The sequence below is a fragment of the Sus scrofa genome, chromosome 6 (genome assembly GCF_054392235.1).
Source record: "Sus scrofa isolate SSC_HxYL_T2T_F1_AM1 chromosome 6, Sscrofa_HxYL_maternal_Yorkshire_Landrace_v2.0, whole genome shotgun sequence".
NCBI lineage: Eukaryota > Metazoa > Chordata > Mammalia > Artiodactyla > Suidae > Sus > Sus scrofa.
The window spans coordinates 14,082,461-14,099,974 of record NC_139388.1 but is presented as its reverse complement, the minus strand read 5'-3'; the positions used below and the strand labels follow the sequence as shown (position 1 = coordinate 14,099,974).

Below are 17,514 nucleotides of genomic sequence, written 5' to 3'. Positions count from 1 at the left end.
CAGAGAATACTGAGTAGAGTTCTCTGTGCTGTATAACAGGTCCCTGTTGACCAGTCATTCCATATACCTAGTGTACATATGCCAAACCCAAATCCTCAGTCCATTCCTCCCACCCCATCCCCTTTGGTAACCATAAGTTTTTCCGTAAGTCTGTTTCTGTTACGCAATATGTTTGTTTTTATCCTTTTTTTATAAAGTGATATAAGTGATATTGATGTTTGTCTTTCACTGTCTGACTAATTTCACTTAATATGATGGTTTCTACGTCCATCCAGATTGTTGCAAATGGCATTATTTCATTTTTTTTATAGCCAAGTAATATTCCATTGTATGTTTGTACCATGTCTTCTTTATCCATTCCTCTGCTGATGGACATTTAGGCTGCTTCCGTGTCCACACTCCCAATTGCAACATCTATGTCAAAATGTCAAAATGTATGAATGACCTGAACACTTTAGACGAGAGTAAGTGATCAGTAAGCACAAGCAAAGTAGCTCAAAATCATTAGTTATTAAGCAAATGCAATTCAGTCGTAATGAGATACCACTGCTCGCTGGCTAGAATGGCCAAAATTAAAGATTGACCCGCCACATGTTGCTAAGGATGTGGAATTTCTGAAGGAAAAAAAAGTATTTGATGACACTTACTAAAGATGATAAGGCAAACTTTACTCAGGACCATCGCCAGAGGTATAAAGATGACTGCAATGGGATTTTTGTGTTGGGGGGGGAAGGTTAGGCTCAACTCCAAATACAGCATGGACAAGTGGGAATTTATAGCCAAGGAGCAGGGCAATGGATGGAAAATTACTAATAGGGAACATCAGGGGTAAAGAGAATTGTGCCCTTGGCTTGTGGAATTTCCCAGACCAGGGATAGAATCTGAGCTGCAGCTGCAACACCAGATCCTTTAACCCACTGTGCTGGGCTGGGGATCAAACCTGTCTCGGAGTTCGCATCGTGATGCAGTGGTTAACAAATCCGACTAGGAACCATGAGGTTGTAGGTTCGATCCCTGGCATTACTCAGTGGGTTAAGGATCCGGTGTTGCCAAGAGCCGTGCTGTAGGTCGAAGACGAGGCTCAGATCCCGCATTGCTGTGGCTGTGATGTAGGCTGGTAGCTACAGCTCTGATTAGACCCCTAGCCTGGGAACCTCCATATGCCATGGGAAGTGGCCCTAGAAAAGATAAACAAAACAAACCTGTGCCTCTGCAGTGACCCAAGCTACTGCATTTGAATTCTGAACCCACTGTGCCACAGCAGGAACTCCAAGAGGACTCCTGTTTGAGTAACTTTCTGTCTTTCCTCATGCCCATCATAGCTAGAATCCTGGAGGTGAAAAATTCTTAACATCATCTGTAAGTCCTGGCACTGTCTTTGAAATTTTCTTTTCTTTTTTCTTTCTTTGTTTTCTTTTCTTTTTTTTTTTTTTTTTTTTTTTTGCTTTTTAGGGCAGCACCTGTGGCATATGGAAGTTCCCAGGCTAGGGGTCAAATCGGAGCTACAGCTGCCAGCCATAGCCACAGCCACAGCCACGTGGGATCTGATCTGCATCTGCAACTTGCACCACAGCTCATGGCAATGCCGGATCCTTAACCCTCTGAGCGAGGCCAGGGATCAAAGCTGTATCCTCATGGAAACTAGTCAGGTTTGTTACTGCTGAGCAACAGTGGGAACTCCACATTTTTGTTTCTGCTTTGAAGTGTGCTAGGGGAGGAAACATGGTCTCAAAATGAGAAATTGGAGAGTGCAGGAGTTCCCTTCATGGCCCAGTGGTTACCGAACCAGACTAGGATCCATGAGGATACAGGTTCAATCCCTTGCCTTGTTCACTGAGTTAAGGATCTGGTGTTGCTGTGAGCTGTGGTATAGGTTGCAGACGTAGCTCAGACCCCATGTTGCTATGGCTGTGGCATAGGCCAGCAGCTGCAGCTCTGATTCAACTCCTAGCCTGGGAACTTACATATGCCACAGGTGCAGCCCTAAAAAAAAACAAACCCCCCAAAAAAACCCCAGAGATTGGAGAGTGAATGCACAGGATTATCACCTTTTCCAAGGCATGGCCCAGCACAAAAGCAAATTTCAGCAGGGGAGAATAGGAGCAGAGTATAGCAGGGAAGTAAAGCAAGTGAGGCTGGAGACTTAAAGAGGTACCTGATCTGGAGTGCCTAGTACATATGTATGTTGGGGAAAAAATATATATATATACATACACATATATATGCCATGTTACATGGTTTGCACTAAAGGAGAAGGGAGGGTTCCCTTGTGGCTAAAATAAATAAATTAATAAATATCCTACTGTATAGCACAGGGAACTATATCCAGTCATTTGTGATGGAACATGATGGAGGATAATGTGAGAAAAAGAATGTATGTGTATATGTATGACTGGGTCACTTTGTTGTAAAGTAGAAATTGACAGAACACCAAAAATCAACTATAATGGAAAAAATAAGAATCCTAAAAGAAAAAAATCTCACCAGTGACCTTACACTGAAAAGTCAAAGGACATATCAAATTCTGAAAGACTTACAAATATAGCCTTTTCTGAAACTCAAGTAAAATGATGCTCCTACAAACCCCCCCCAAGAAATTAAATAAAGTTGCTTTATTGGAGTTCTTGTTGTGGCACAGCGGTAACAAACCCGCCTCGTATCCATGAGGACTAAGGTTTGATCCCTGCCCTCACTGGGTGAGTTAAGGATCCAGTGTTGCTGTGGCAGACGAGGCTTGGATCTGTTGTTGCTGTGGCTATGGCGTAGGCCAGCAGCTGCAGCTCTGATTTGACCCCTAGCCTGGGAACCTCCATATAACACAGATGTGGCCCTAAAAAGCAAATAAATAAATAAAGTTGCTTTATTAATGAGGATTTTTTTTTTAAAAAAGAAGGCAAATAGAAAGTGAATGGGGCGGGCCTTGAGCAGGAGAATGAGAAAATCAAATTCACATGCTACAAATGTTACTGGCTGCTACGTGACAAAAGTACTAGAGGAAGACTCAGAGGCAGGAGCACCTTCTAGAAAGCCAATGAAGTAGACCAGATGACAGTGGTAATCTAAACCAGGGTGAATTCAAGAAGTGTCAGATTGAACTGTATGAAAGTGTTGCTTTTATAGGTCAACAGTGATTGGAGTTCCTGTCATGGTTCAGCAGTTAATGAACCTGACTAGTATCCATGAGGATGTGGGTTTGATTCCTGGCCTCACTCAGTGGCTTAAGGATCCGGCATTGTCATGAGCTGTGGTGTAGATCACAGACGCAGCTCGGATTGTGTGTGGCTTTGGCTGTGGCATAGGCTGGCAGCTACAGCTCTGATTTGACCCCTAGCCTGGGAACCTCCATATGCCACAGGTGTGGCCTTAAAGAATCAAAAGGACAGAAAAATAAAATATAGGTCACCAGTAATCAAATGAGGGCAGTTTCATTTGGTTCAACCCAACAAAAGGTAGAAGATTTAGTGAATTAAAAATGAAGATGAGGAATTCCCATCATGGCTCAGTGGAAATGAATCCGACTAGGAACCCTGAAGTTGTGGGTTCAATCCCTGGGCTTGCTCAGTGGGTTAAGGATCTGGTGTTGTGAGCTGTGGTGCAGGTCGCAGACGCGGCTTGGATCTGGCATGGCTGTGGCTCTGGTGTAGGCTGGCAGCAACAGCTCTGATTCGACCCCTAGCCTGGGAACATCCATGTGCCGCAGGTACAGCCCTAAAAAAACAAAAGACAAAAAATAATAATAAAAATAAATAATGAAGATGAAGGAGTTTCCCTTGTGGCACAGTGGAAGCTTCCATTTGCCACAGGTGCGGCCCTAAAAAAAAAAAAAAAAAAAAACAAAAAACCAAGTGGTATCTGAATGGTATCCATGAGGATGAGGGTTCAATCCCTGGCTTCACGCAGGGGGTCAGGGATCCTACATTGCTGTGGCTGTGGTGTAGGCTGGTGGCTGTAGCTCCAATTCAACTCCTAGTCAGGGAACTTCCATATGCTGTGGGTGTGGCCCTAAAAAGGAAAAAAATGTATGAAGATGAAATTTATTTCTCCACCCATGAAATCTGGGCTGGCCTTGTAATTTGCTTTGACTAAGAGAAAGTAACACTGGGAGAGTTCTACTTCAAGGCTTCAGCTTCTGTTCTCTTTGGAACCTGGAGACCACCTCCTATGCTACAAAGATGAAAGAGCATGAGGAGAGCATGGGCCAGCTGTCCTCATGGATGAGGGAATGGAGCTGCATGAATGAGCCTGAAAGAGGCCAGAAGATCCACCCAGAAAACCCTCAGAATTGTGAAGAAGATTAAGTCTATTTCTTTTTTTCTTTTTTTTTGCCGCAGTGTGCTGCAGCTTGATGTGGGATCTCATTCTCCAGACCAGGGATTGAACCCAGGCCACAGTGGTGAGTCCTAACTGCTGTAAATGCCAAGTCCTAACCACTAGACTATTGGCACCAGGGAACTCCCAAGACTGAGTCATTTTAAGTCACTGTTTTGTTACATAGCAATGGATAACAGATACAAAGGGACTTGGTGATTATTGGCTGGGGAGCAGGGAGGAGGATTCACAACAAATCCAGGTTTCTGGCTTTAGCACTGAGCAATTGTAGTGCCATTTTGTGAAATAAAGTTACAGGAAGAGCCAAAAGCAAAATATGGGTTTATTTGGAGTGATGGTTTCCCGTGGCAGCACAAGATGCTGGGTTCAATTTTAGACATACTGAGTGAAGGATTCCTCAAAGACATCCCAAGTGCAAGTGTCATGTGGGTAGTTGTTTCTGTGACCCTGGAGCTCAAGAATTGAGTCTTTTTTTTTTTTTTTTGTCTTTTTGCCTTTTCTAGGGCCACTTCCCATGGCATATGGAGGTTCCCAGGCTAGGGGTCCAGTTGGAGCTGTAGCCACTGGCCTATGCCATGGCCACAGCAACATGGGATCCGAGCCGCATCTGCAACCTACCCCACAGCTCACGGCAACGCCAGATCCTTAACCCACTGAGCAAGCCCAGGGATCGAACCCGAAACCTCATGGTTCCTAGTCGGATTCATTAACCACTGCACCACGACGGGAACTCCAAGAATTGAGTCTTGATTTAGATTCAGTAGTCGCCAGCAAAAAGAAATAATATCACAGGAATGAATAAGATTGTCTGCAGTAGAGGAAGAGGAAGTAATGGCCCAAAAGAGAGCCATGAGGAGCAGTCACATTTCAGAGGTGAACTGAGTTCTCTTGTGGCACAGTGGGTTAAGGATCTGCCGTCGTCACTGTAGTGGCTTGGGTCACTGCTGTGGTGCAGGTTTGATCTCTGGACCTGGAATTTCCACGTGCTGTGAGTGCAGCAAAAGAAAGAAAAAAAAGAGGGAGTTCCCGTCGTGGCGCAGTGGTTAACGAATCCGACTAGGAACCATGAGGTTGCGGGTTCGGTCCCTGGCCTTGCTCAGTGGGTTAACGATCCGGCGTTGCCGTGAGCTGTGGTGTAGGTTGCAGATGCGGCTCGGATCCCGCGTTGCTGTGGCTCTGGCGTAGGCCGGTGGCTACAGCTCCGATTCAACCCCTAGCCTGGGAACCTCCATATGCCGCGGGAGCGGCCCAAGAAATAGCAACAACAACAACAACAAAAAAAGAAAAAAGACAAAAAAAAAAAAAAAAAAAAAAAAGAAAAAAAAGAAAAAAGAGTTGATAAGTTTTCCAAGGAGACTAAGAAGTAGCCAGAGAGAAGGAAGACTAGTAGGTGTGATGTCACTTTAGTGACAGAGAGTGGTTAGAGGACGGGATGTCCATAGTTAAACACTGCGGTGGAATGAAATAGGAGGGAAAAAAGTGTGTTTTTGGATAAGCTGTAGAAGCAACTCTTATAAGGTTTATGGCCATCAAAGAGAAATGTAAGGCTGGAGAAGGATAAGGAATAGAGAAAGGGTTAGATTTTTAATTGATGAATAGATATGAACATGTTAACATAATAGAGAAAGTTAACGGGTGAATCTTGAGGACATTGTGGTAAGTGAAATAAGCCAGTCACAAAAAGATAAGACTCATATAATCCCATTTACATGAAATACTTATGAACAGCCAAGATTATGGAGACAGAAAGTAGGATGGTAGTTCTTAGGGCCTGGGTTGGAGGTCATGGGGTCATTGTTTATTGGGTATAGTTTCAGTTTTACAAGATAAAAAGAGTTATGGAGATGGATGGTTGTGATGGTTACACAACATTCTGAATATATGTAATATCACTCAATTGTAAACAAAAATGGTTAAGATGGTACATTTTGTTTGTTGTCCTTTTAGGGCTGCACTTGCGGCCTATGGAGGTACCCAGGGTAGAGGTCAAATCAGAGTTGTAGCTGCCAGCCTATGCCACAGCCACAGCAACTCCAGACCCCCGCTGCATCTGCGACCTACACTACAGCTCACGCAATGCCGGATTCTTAACCCACTGAGTGAGGCCAGGGATCAAACCCATGTCCTCATGGATACTAGTCAGGTTTATTAACAGCTGAGCCGCAATGAGAACTCCAAGATGGTACAGTTTGTTGTGTCTATTCTACCCAAATTAAAAAAAAAAAAAAATCCTGGCAGAATTCCTGTCATGGCACAGCAGAAACAAATCCAACTAGGAACCACGAGGTTGTGGGTTTGATCCCTAGCCTCGCTCAGTGGGTTAAGGATCAGGTTTTGCCATGAGTTGTGGCATAGGTTGCAGATGCACCTCAGATCCTGTGTTGCTGTGGCTGTGGTGTAGGCCAGCAGCTATAGCTCCAATTGGACTCCTAACATGGGACCCTCTATATGCCTCTGGTGCGGCCCTAAAAAGCAAAAAAAAAAAAAAATCCTGGGAAACTTGGAGCAGGGGATACCCAACAAGGACCTACTGTATAGCATAGGGAACACTACACAATATTCTATAACCGATATAGGAAAAGAATCTGAAAAAGAATGAATATATGTATATATGTAACTGAATCACTTTGTTGTGTACCTGAAACAACACTGTAAAGCAGTTATACTCCAATAAAATTTTAAAAATAGGCAGAAATCTGGAGTTCCCATCGTGGCTCAGTGGTTAACGAATCTGACTAGGAACCATGAGGTTGCGGGTTCGATCCCTGGCCTTGCTCAGTGGGTTGGGGATCCGGCGTTGCTGTGAGCTGTGGTGTAGGTCGCAGATGTGGCTTAGATCCTGCGTTGCTGTGGCTCTGGCATAGGCTGGTGGCTACAGCTCCGATTGGACCCCTAGCCTGGGAACCTCCATATGCCGCAGGAGCGGCCCAAGAAACGGCAAAAAAAAAAAAAAAAGAAAAAGAAAAGAAAAAGAAATCACATGAATAGATAAATCAGATAAATAGGGACAATATTTAATTTGTCCCTCTCACATAACCCTACTTGTTTCAGAATTTAACAAAGCAATGCCACAACAATGGCGTTTTATTGTTAAATTGGATTCAAATGGCATTGGTTTATCAGGACAATTTCCATGCAAATTTAGAAGCTATTAGTGTCTAAGAGAACAAAGACCAGAAAATAATTTGCCTAGCACACTTGGCCATACAACCTGATCAGGACTAGCTCATATTCTTTCAAGTCTTAGCATGGGAAACTTTGCTTTCAGGGATAAACTGAGACTGCTGGCATTTCTCCAGTTGCGTAATTCCAAGGATGCTGGAAGCAGATGGATGAGGATATAACAGTTGTAAAGACTCACAAAATGTGTACTGGTACTTCCAGGAGAGTTCCATTTAAACAGGCCCCTTCCCCACCCTGCTTCCTCTGGGAGAAGCTGGCTGTAGTCCTGGGCTGTAGGGCTGCACAAAAGAAAGATCTGCCACCCAGGCACCTCTGCCGATGAGAGAGTTGACAAAGCAGAGACTACAAGTGTCTCACGTGAGCCGCTGACATCCCAGATAGCCACCACTCTCAGCCTTCATCTACTATTCTTTTTCTCCTTCTCCTATTCCCCATTTGACAATTAGGACTACTAAGGAGATTCCACTTGCTCTGCTGAATGCTAATGCCAGAACAGTTTCTAAGCCAAGGCATAAGCATCTAACAGGGACTGGAGAAAGAGAAGGCACAGTGCAGGAGTGTGACAGACATCCTCCAGGCAGATCCTCGCCTGGCCTCTAACTTCCCACTAGGTATCTGAAGCTGTTGTGGGGAGGCCCTGTTCCAGATTCAGGATTAGGAAAGCAGAGTACTGGAGCCTCCAAGCACCAGTCCTTCAGGTTCCCTCACCTCCACCGTATCATTTTGGAAGATGTTGCAATCTGAGTCAGTCAACAGATTAAGGGACATTCATTCTCAAGCAAGAAACCAAGTCAGGTAAAACTTCAGGGGGTTCCTGAGAACCTGTTACCTGTGTTCAGGATCAAAAGAATCCTGAAGAGGGGAGTTCCCGTTGTGGCTCAGTGGTTAACGAATCCGACTAGGAACCATGAGGTTGCGGGTTCGGTCCCTGCCCTTGCTCAGTGGGTTAACGATCCGGCGTTGCCGCGAGCTGTGGTGTAGGTTGCAGACGCGGCTCGGATCCCGCGTTGCTGTGGCTCTGGCGTAGGCCGGTGGCTACAGCTCCGATTCAACCCCTAGCCTGGGAACCTCCATATGCCGCGGGAGCGGCCCAAGAAATAGCAACAACAACAACAACAACAACAACAACAACAACAACAACAAAAAAGAATCCTGAAGAGGGCCCCTGAAGTCTACAGTAGCTTGGGGGTGTTGGTGAAGAAGAGGGGCCCTTCTTGCAAAGGCAATGGGCCTGACATCATTCATGAGTCATTCACTCATGACTCAACCCTAATGTCATCTGTTCTTCCCAAATCTTCCCTTTGGGTTTCTTCCCAGAATTATTTTTATATAATGACGTCTAAATTTTAAGAACCTCAGATTTTTTGGAATAACAACTGTAAGTAGGTATAAAAGCCTACCATCCCTCCTCTGCACTATCCTTCCAGTCCTTTTCTTCGTCTTCTCCATATGACCAATGACATCCTGGCACTTGCTGTGTGATGACGGATACAATAATCTTCTAAATGGTTTCTCAGATGCCAGTTTTTTCCAGCTCCACCATATCCTATATATCTCTGCTAGACCATTTTTCCCAAAAAACCATTTTATCACTTCCTGTAATCTAAGAAGCCATGATAATTTATTGCTAAATCCAAATACTGTTGAAATAATCAAATCTTCATTTTTTAATCTAGTAAGACTTTTCTCTGCCCCTGTGGCGAAGCTGCTCCCCAGTGCCCTTCCAGGGTACCGCATTTATCCTGGTGAGGTTGCTTTGGTCTGAATAGGGCCTTGTCTGCCTCAGGCACTCTCCTTGGCACTCGGAATCCCACTTTTCTCTCATAAGCAAGCTCCATTCTTCCATGAAATCATCTCTAACCTCAGGAATCTTTACCTGCTGAATGCCAAAGACACTTTGAATGAAGTAGCCTTCATGTTAAATCATAAACGGGATGAGAACGAAAAAGGGAGAAGACTCATTTCCATGTCCTATTTGTATTCCTTTCCTAGGACTGGAAAATAGAGTGTAAGGACTTGTATTGCTGGCATGTACCTTCTTTCTGATTAGTTAGCCAGCATCCTCTGGTTTACCAGCAGGAGAAAGAGGGATGTAAGGAGCTGGGCTCTTGGCTGATGGAAACATCCCAACTGCTCAGGCTGGAGCACTGTCAACTCTCAAGTGGAATATCAGGTGCTGACTAGTCTGTGAAATATGACATAAATCTTCACCAATACCAGCAACCAAAAGGTGCTGCTGTTTTCTTCTTATACTCAGAACTGATGTCTTAGTACTACGAACAACACGTCATAATTAAGTCCAATTACAATCAATAAAAAAATGCATTAACAGCTGATTTGTTCTTATGCATACAGCCAATAAACACTCAAAAAAACCAATAAAATCCATTGTTTATGGATAATGAACATATTGAAAATTTTCTTCTGGGCTAAAATCTCCTTCTCTCAAGCGAGTTTCTCTGTTCTAGGGCACAGTTTATTGTCCTATACATAGGAACTTAATAAAAACAGTAAAAGAAACTTTAGGGACTGAAGCTCTTCAAGGGCTCAGTACATTTTTACATCACTCATATCTCAAAATGGCACAAGGTCACAAAGGCAGCTGTGGACCATTACACTGTAGGAGCTGAGCATTGGCAGGAAAAGGTATGGACTGTGAAGGAATGTGAACTGCAATGACAATGGGAGGACATTTCAGAGCCATCCATACAGTGACTTATTTTTTTAAAAGACACATAGTTTGGGGGAGTTTCTCCCAAAGAAAATGCATTTAAAATCAAAACACCGCATGTACTTCCCATATACTCCATGAAACCCGACCACTGAATTCTTCGGGGCCCAAGCTCCCATATAAAGAACTGTTGATCTAGATTTCTACCAGACACCCATTTATTCCTACTATTGAAGAGTCTGAAGCACACCACTTCCCGCTTCCCTGCTCAGATTTAGAGCCACTCAGTAGACAGGTTATATATACATATTATGAGAGGGCAGCGATGTACCCGGCCTGCAGCCTCAGGAGCAGTCTGTACTCCTTTAATTATTGCCTTTGTTTTAAGTTATTTCAGAGCTGGTCCACAGGACTTTGCAGAGGGCAGGTGGAGGTATAACATTTCTTCTCTTCTTAAGAGACTTCCAAGGTGGGTCAGAGTTGGCCAGATATACAAGCAAGACACAACAGTCAAGTGCCTACAGGGGGATGTGGCAGGATTGGTAATCTGTGAGGTCAGATCATGGAAACCACTGGAGACTGACATTAGCCCCTCCCCTTCCCAGGAGACAAATTAGCTCTAAAAAACAGATGTGCCTACAAAGTCTGGGATTAGAGTAGTTCTCATCACAGAAAATCTCTCTTCCAGGCCTGGTCGTAGATAAGCTGGCCCTTCCCTATCAAAGAGCTGAAGAAGATTCCTTTGGGCTGGGGTTTCGTCTTGCTCTTGCAACTCGGTTTTATCTCACCTTTGCTCTGTCACTCTCTGGGTACCAAAGCTCTGCCAGGTATGAGAAAAGTCCATTACTATTATTTGTTCTATTTTGTACAAAGATGCCAAGTAAGGATGGAGCGAAGGCCTTGGCAGCTGCTCTTGCCTTGGAAAGAGGAATAGCTGTAGTCCACCTTGTCCCTTAGTTGCAACTGTTTGTATTCCAGGCACTGTGAATGCAGATGTTCAGAATAGCTTTATAATCAAGATGGCCACATTTCTGAAATCATTCTCCAGCTGATTAAAAACTTGCCTTCTAGGATCTGGAAATAAAGCAAGGATTTGTGACTACTGCTGATCACTTTTGGAGCTGTCTTGAGACTGATCCTTAGCAACTTGAAACCACAATTTTCAAAAAGGATCCAAACCTCAGATCACCTTTTATTTGCTTGGGGCTACTAAGGGGTCAAGGTGATATTAGGGGTGTGAAAAAGATACGAGTGCCCACCAGATCAGGTTTTTTGGCAAGATAGGAAAACCACTAATTCTCCATGGTGACTTCTCGGATTTGCTCAAGCAGAAAGAAGCAAGGGACCCAACAGGTATCAGGTGTGCATTCTACACAGATTGCACCTGCTGAAAAGAGTACGTTATGGTTTGCAGCACAGATTGCATACACCAAAGATCCCAAGTTGGCACCTTGGTCCATGCTTAGCAGACTCTTCCTGCCCTGGGCATCAGGACAGAGGGGGCTGACAACATTCATATGAGCTTTCCCAACCCCAATCAAAAGCAGCAGCTCACAGGTCTCTTCTGCTGCCTCACACCATATTCCAAATGTGATGACTGGCTTACGCACCTACTCCACTTGGGGTCTTTCTCTCTTTCTCTGTTCCCTCTTCACCTATATTCTGTCACTTCTACAAGGGCTGGAGGCTGGCCAGAACAGTCCTAAGCAGAGGACAGGCAGGGGTGGCCACAAAGGCTCCTGAGCAAGTGATTAGCTACATCTAGATTAGCATTATATTGGGAAAGCCACTGGCTTAAAAAAAAAAAGATGGAATTTCCAAAAGGTAAATTTCTGTGTATTCACGCCTAATCTTCACAAGTTGTGTAAACAATTTTGTCTACCTTCCCCCATGATTTGCACAATTTTTGCCAAGTCCAAACGTAATTTAAATGAGGTAGGTAGTTTCTCGCTATCCGTGCCTCCTTCGTCTCTGTGGTGACTGCCCAGGCTCGGCCATGAGCACTAGTGTCCCGTGCAGGGGGAGCGCCAAGGGCGGGCACCAGCGACGGCTGGAGCTTCTCAGTTGGCTATTTTCTCAATCTCGTCCAAATCATCCGTGTCCAATCTTTCTATTTTCTTGTCTGGGGGAACCAAAGAGAATTCAAAGAGAGATCAACGTGGGGACACACGGAGACACACCCCCAAGGGAGGGGACAGCACAGCAGGGAGGGAGGAAACAGGTCCCCCGCCTAGGGACATGCCAGGCCTCTGGCCACAGTGGTCCTTCATGGAACCCCAGAGGCTTCCGGTGACTGAGCGAGGGACGTGGACGGCAAGGAGGGTCAGAGCCCCAGGCCCCTCAGCCTGGCCGGGGGGCGCTGTCGTTCAAGTCCCCGAGCCCCGAACTCTCCAGCTGTGCCCTTGGCGAGCTTCTGAGTTGGAGGGAAGGACAGGAGTGCGACGGGGACAAGGGCCTCTCTCGGGGCCCCGGGGAAACCTTCCCCCCTCCTCCGCCCCCTTGCCCTTGGCCCTGTGAGGTGAGGGCCCGGCAGGGACACGGCCGGGGACTCACTGAAATGCTCCTGGATCCTGTTGAGGATGTTCATGCTGTGCTTGCTGTCCACCATGTTCACTGCCAGGCCCCTCTTGCCAAAGCGGCCGGTGCGCCCGATCCGGTGCAGGTAGGTCTCGTTGTCCGGGTTCCCGTCCTTGTCCACGGGCAGGTCAAAGTTGATGACGACGGACACCTGTTCGACATCGATTCCTGCACGAAGGACGGGGGGAGAGGAGTAAGGACGGGAGACAGAAATCACCGTCGCCCACCGTCAGGCCTCCTCTCACCAACCTCGGGTGGAAGGAGGGTCTGGGACGGGCCGGCTCTGGGCTTTGGACAAAGGGGCAGGTCGCAGAGCCCCCAGGGAGAGGACCGAACTTCGGCAGGTGCTGACCAAAGGCCAAGTCAGTCAGAGAGCCTCGGCTGGATACCAGCATCTGGAGAGCAGCTAAAGCCTTGCTGGGGCCCCAAGAGGAGCAGGTGCCCTTCTAAAGAGCCACCCGGTCAGGACGCCTGGCTTCTGTGAAAGTCCAGACAGGCTCTCCAAGAAAACGCTGCCACCCCCAAGCCCACGGGGTCTCCCCCAAACCACCAGAGCGCCCCGCATAGGGGGAATCTCTCGCTCTACCCCGAGCCTGAGCCGGGCAGAGCCGCACACAATCTGTGCTCACCGCGGGCACACACGTTGGTGGTGACCAGAACCTTCTCTTTGCCCTCTCGGAAGCGCTCAATCACTGCAGCCCTCTGTTCCACCACCATTTCGCCACTCAGCAGAGCCACCTGGTGGCCTTCTTTTGAGAGCTCTGCTGCCAGCCAACTCGCTGTTTTGCGGGTCTGGAGTGAAAAGAATTGTTTTAAATGAAGATTCCTGTAAAAAAAAAAAGATGAAGACACCTGCAGAAAAGTGGCTTTTTGCCATTATCATATAAGAAGGCTCTGCTGAGGTCAGTCAGCAGGTTAGGCTTCAAGGTTTTTTTTTTCCTTTTTGGGCCGCCCCAGGGCACATGGAGTTCCTGAGCCAGGGATCAGATCCTAGCTGCAGTTGCGACCTATGCTGCAGCAATGGCAATGCTGGATCCTTTAACACTGTGCTGGCCAGGGATCAAACATCTGTCCTAGTGCTGCAGAGACACCACGCCAGAGCAGGAACTCCCAGAGCAGGAACTCCTAGGCTTAAATTTTCTGAGTATCTTTTAGCCACATGATTTTTTTGGATGTTTTACTTCAGTGATGTTAATGTTCATCTTTGAAGACTGGTTTAAGCCAAAGGTCTTCTCTCCTAAATTCTTAATGTTCTTAATTCTTTCCTATATGTTTAATACTTTAAAATTATTTCCTTGTAAAAAAAATTAAAAATAAATAAAAATAAAATAATTTCCTTGGATGTCATCTGGAGTTTTTTCCAAGTTATCTATACCAAGTGGGACCAAAGAAGGTTTGCTTGGAGTTCCCCTGTTGTGGCTCAGTGGAAATGAATCTGATTAGGAACCATGAGGTTGCGTGTTTGATCCCTGGCCTTGCTCAGTGGGTTAAGGATCTGGCATTGCCATGAGCTGTGGTGTAGGTCACAGACATGGCTTGGATCCTGCATTGCTGTGGCTGTGGTATAGGCCAGCAACTATAGCTCTGATTCAGCCCCTAGTCTGGAAACCTCCATATGCTGCAGGTGCGGGCTTAAAAAAAAAAAGGTTTGCTTATTTATTTATTTTTGGCCACACCCGTAGCATGTGGATGTTCCCAGGCCAGGGACTGATTTCATGCACTACAGCAGCAACCCTAGTCACTGCAGTGACAATACTGGATCCTTAACCTGCTGCGCCACAAGAGAACTCCCAAAGAAGGTTTAGATCATCAGTCTTCTCCATTACAACCTGAGAGGATATGTCCAGGGGCAGATGGAGGTGATTCATTTCTTTTCCAGCCACAGGGAGAGAACCTGAGCCCCCAGCACTAAGTTGAGCTGGCCCAGAGGCTGGGGCCGGGGCCACACCCTTCATGGAGCTCCACCCCCCACAGGCCTCTCCCTCCTGCTGCTGCTGCTGCTGCTGCTGCTGCTGCTGGTGCTACTCACATGGCAGAAGATCATGGCTTGAGCAATGGTGATGGCTCCGTACAGGTTACACAAGGCCTGGAACTTCTCGTCTCTGTTATTGCACAGGACATAATACTGCTTGATGGTGTCCAATGTCTCCTCCTCACGCTTCAGTTTGATGATATTTGGGTCTGGGACCACTTTCTGGGCAAACTTCCAGACAGAGTCTTCGAAGGTGGCAGAGAAAAGCAGCATCTGGCAGTTCCTGGGCAGCATCCTGCAAAGGAGGGCCCAGGTGTTGGGCATGACCCCGACCGAGCGTTTCTCTGGAAGGAACAGGAGCACAGCCTCCCCCAGCTTGGGGATCTACGTCCCCAGGAGGGTGGCACATCGAGGAGCAGGTGTGGGGCAGGGCCGGGTGGTGTTAGGAGTCCCCTAAGTCTCCTTCCTCAGCCCAGGCTGGGGGTATGGTCATTTCTGACATGGAAATGGGCCTCAAACCGGATGCCCCCGAAAGCAGTAAGCACCTAGCTGGAGCAAGAAGAGGAGTGTGAAGTGAAAGGAGAAGAGGCTGCAGATCAGGAGGCCGAGGAGAAGTTCCTCCTGGCCCAAGAGCTCCTACCTCTGGATGCGGATGCTCTGGTCTTGGTGGCCCTGAGTAGCTATCATCACGTCTGCCTCATCCAGAACAAACACCTTGATCTTCTTGGGGTCAATGAACTTGAGCTTGGAGCACCAGTCCAGAACGGTCCCAGGGGTGCCAATGACAATGTGCTCACTGATCTTCTGACCTCTTTCCACTGTGGAGACAAGATGTATTCTGTGAGTATTTCCATGACAAAGCCAGCTCTCCTCCCTGAGCAATTCTGAAGCTATGTTTTTTTGTTTGTTTGTTTGTTTTGGTCTTTTTATCTTTTCTAGGGCCGAGTGTGCGGCATATGGAGGTTTCCAGGCTAGGGGTTGAATCAGAGCTGTAGCCACTGGCCTATATCACAGCCATAACAACGAGGGTCCGAGCCGCATCTTCGACATACACCACAGCTCATGGCAACGCTGGATCCTTAACCCCACTGAGTGAGGCCAGGGATTGAACTCGCAACCTCATGGTTCCTCGTTGGATTTGTTAACCACTGAGCCACGACGGGAACTCCCTAAAGCTATGATGTTTTTTAATGCAATTTGGCTGATGTTTGCATTAATATTTTAAGGAAAGGTTGGGACAGCACTACAGTATTTAATGGACATAACTTAGAAAAAACAGTAATGCTGACAAGATATAGCAATGGTATAAATAATTAGGTGAAAACCTCTTCGGTGGTATTCTTTTACATTCTCTATAATCATCAATCCTCTCAAAGATTTCTTATCTTTATTTCTTCTCTGTCAACGTCATCCTCCCTAGCCTGGGTATGCATTTCCTTACAAGTAGACCTCTTTAAAGTTCTTCTCACTCCAGTGTACTTTGCCCTTCAGTTCTCCCAGCATCTATGTCAAGTAAGTCAGTTGCCTTTGTGTGCCCCTTGCCCAGATCAGTAAATAAGATTCTTATGAAAGGTTATTTTTCTCTTTTCAAAGATACAAACTGCCTCTCTTATAGTGCTTTCCCAGATTGGGCCTGGCATATCATGGCACATTCTTGGTCCTGTGCAGCTTGCAACTGAAATTTGGCTCATTTTGAGTTAGAGGGTACTCATTAATTCAATTTTTTGTCCTTTAATCACAGTAAAACCTTAACCAGATACATAGAAGCTCCCTCTAGTCACAGCCAAAATTTTGCCCTAAAGTAAATGTTGAGTCAATTTAAAGCTAAAAAATGCTTTTTTACTTCAGTTAACAAACCAATTACTGCCCTCTGCAGACAAATAAATAATCAGAATCCTCTGCCATTCGAACTCAAATCTGAATTTTTTTTTTTTTTTTTTTTTTTTTTTTTTTTTTGTGGCTACACCACAGCATGGGGAAGTTCCCAGCCCAGGAATAGAACCTGTGCCATAGCAGTGACAGTGGTGGATCTTTAACCTCCTAGGCCACCAGGGAACTCCCAAATTGCAGTATTTCACATGCTTTATGATGATTTTAAACTAAGTTTTATTATCTTATTTACTTTTCTCTCCGGAATTGCCTTAAGTTGGCATTAAGACACTGTACTGAGTGGACTTCTGACAGTCATCAAGTCATAGGTTTGTGTTAAAGATCCATAGGACTAAGCCAAGATTCCAACAAACTTTAACTTACTTAAGTATTGTTCAAAAAATATATAGTTAGCTTGCTGTGTGAAACATGCAAAAGCAGAAAGGATAGATAAAGAAAAAGTAATAAAAATATCTCCCAGAGTTAATTGCCATGAATACTCTAAAACACTTTTTGTTCTTACAATGACATTAAAAAAATTAGGCAATTAAACATCCAGAATTGGGAGCATTTTATAAGCAGTTAGTTTGGTCTGTTCAAAAAGTCAAATGTAGCGGAGTAGGTGGATGTGAGGGGATTATTCTAGACTGAAAGAGACTTAAAAACCAAATACAATGCATATACACTGACTAAGTCTTGGTTCAACAAAAAAGTCATAAAGGGAGTTCTCTGGTGACCTAGTGGGTTAAGAATCCAAGTTGTCACTGCTGTGGTGCAGTTCTGAAGGTTTGATCCCTGGCCTGGGAATTTCTGCAGGCCATAGGACTGGCCAAAAAAAAAAAAAAAAAAAAAGCCTAAAGAAACACTTCTGGGACTCTGGGACAATTAGGGGGACATGAAAACAGAATAGAAG

The 17,514-nt window shown here is 45.6% G+C and overlaps 2 protein-coding genes across 4 annotated transcripts in view; one reads left to right on the top strand and one right to left on the bottom strand.

Moving 5' to 3' along the window:
- AARS1 (alanyl-tRNA synthetase 1) overlaps positions 1-17,514 on the top strand; it is a 70,673-nt gene that overhangs the window by 1,785 nt on the left and 51,374 nt on the right. For all 3 annotated transcript variants that reach the window (XM_084959612.1, XM_084959610.1, XM_084959607.1), the window contains exon 2: positions 4,332-4,393. The gene's annotated coding sequence lies outside the window, so the exon portion shown is untranslated. The remainder of the gene's footprint in view (positions 1-4,331; positions 4,394-17,514) is intronic.
- The window catches only part of DDX19B (DEAD-box helicase 19B), a 28,653-nt gene continuing 21,025 nt past the window's right edge, over positions 9,887-17,514 (bottom strand). Inside the window, exons 8-12 of the mRNA XM_003126872.5 lie at positions 15,373-15,550; positions 14,790-15,027; positions 13,390-13,552; positions 12,737-12,928; positions 9,887-12,305 (exon numbers count right to left, since the gene is read on the bottom strand). Of these exons, the coding sequence (XP_003126920.1) occupies positions 12,244-12,305; positions 12,737-12,928; positions 13,390-13,552; positions 14,790-15,027; positions 15,373-15,550 (833 nt within the window). The 3' untranslated portion in view covers positions 9,887-12,243. The remainder of the gene's footprint in view (positions 12,306-12,736; positions 12,929-13,389; positions 13,553-14,789; positions 15,028-15,372; positions 15,551-17,514) is intronic.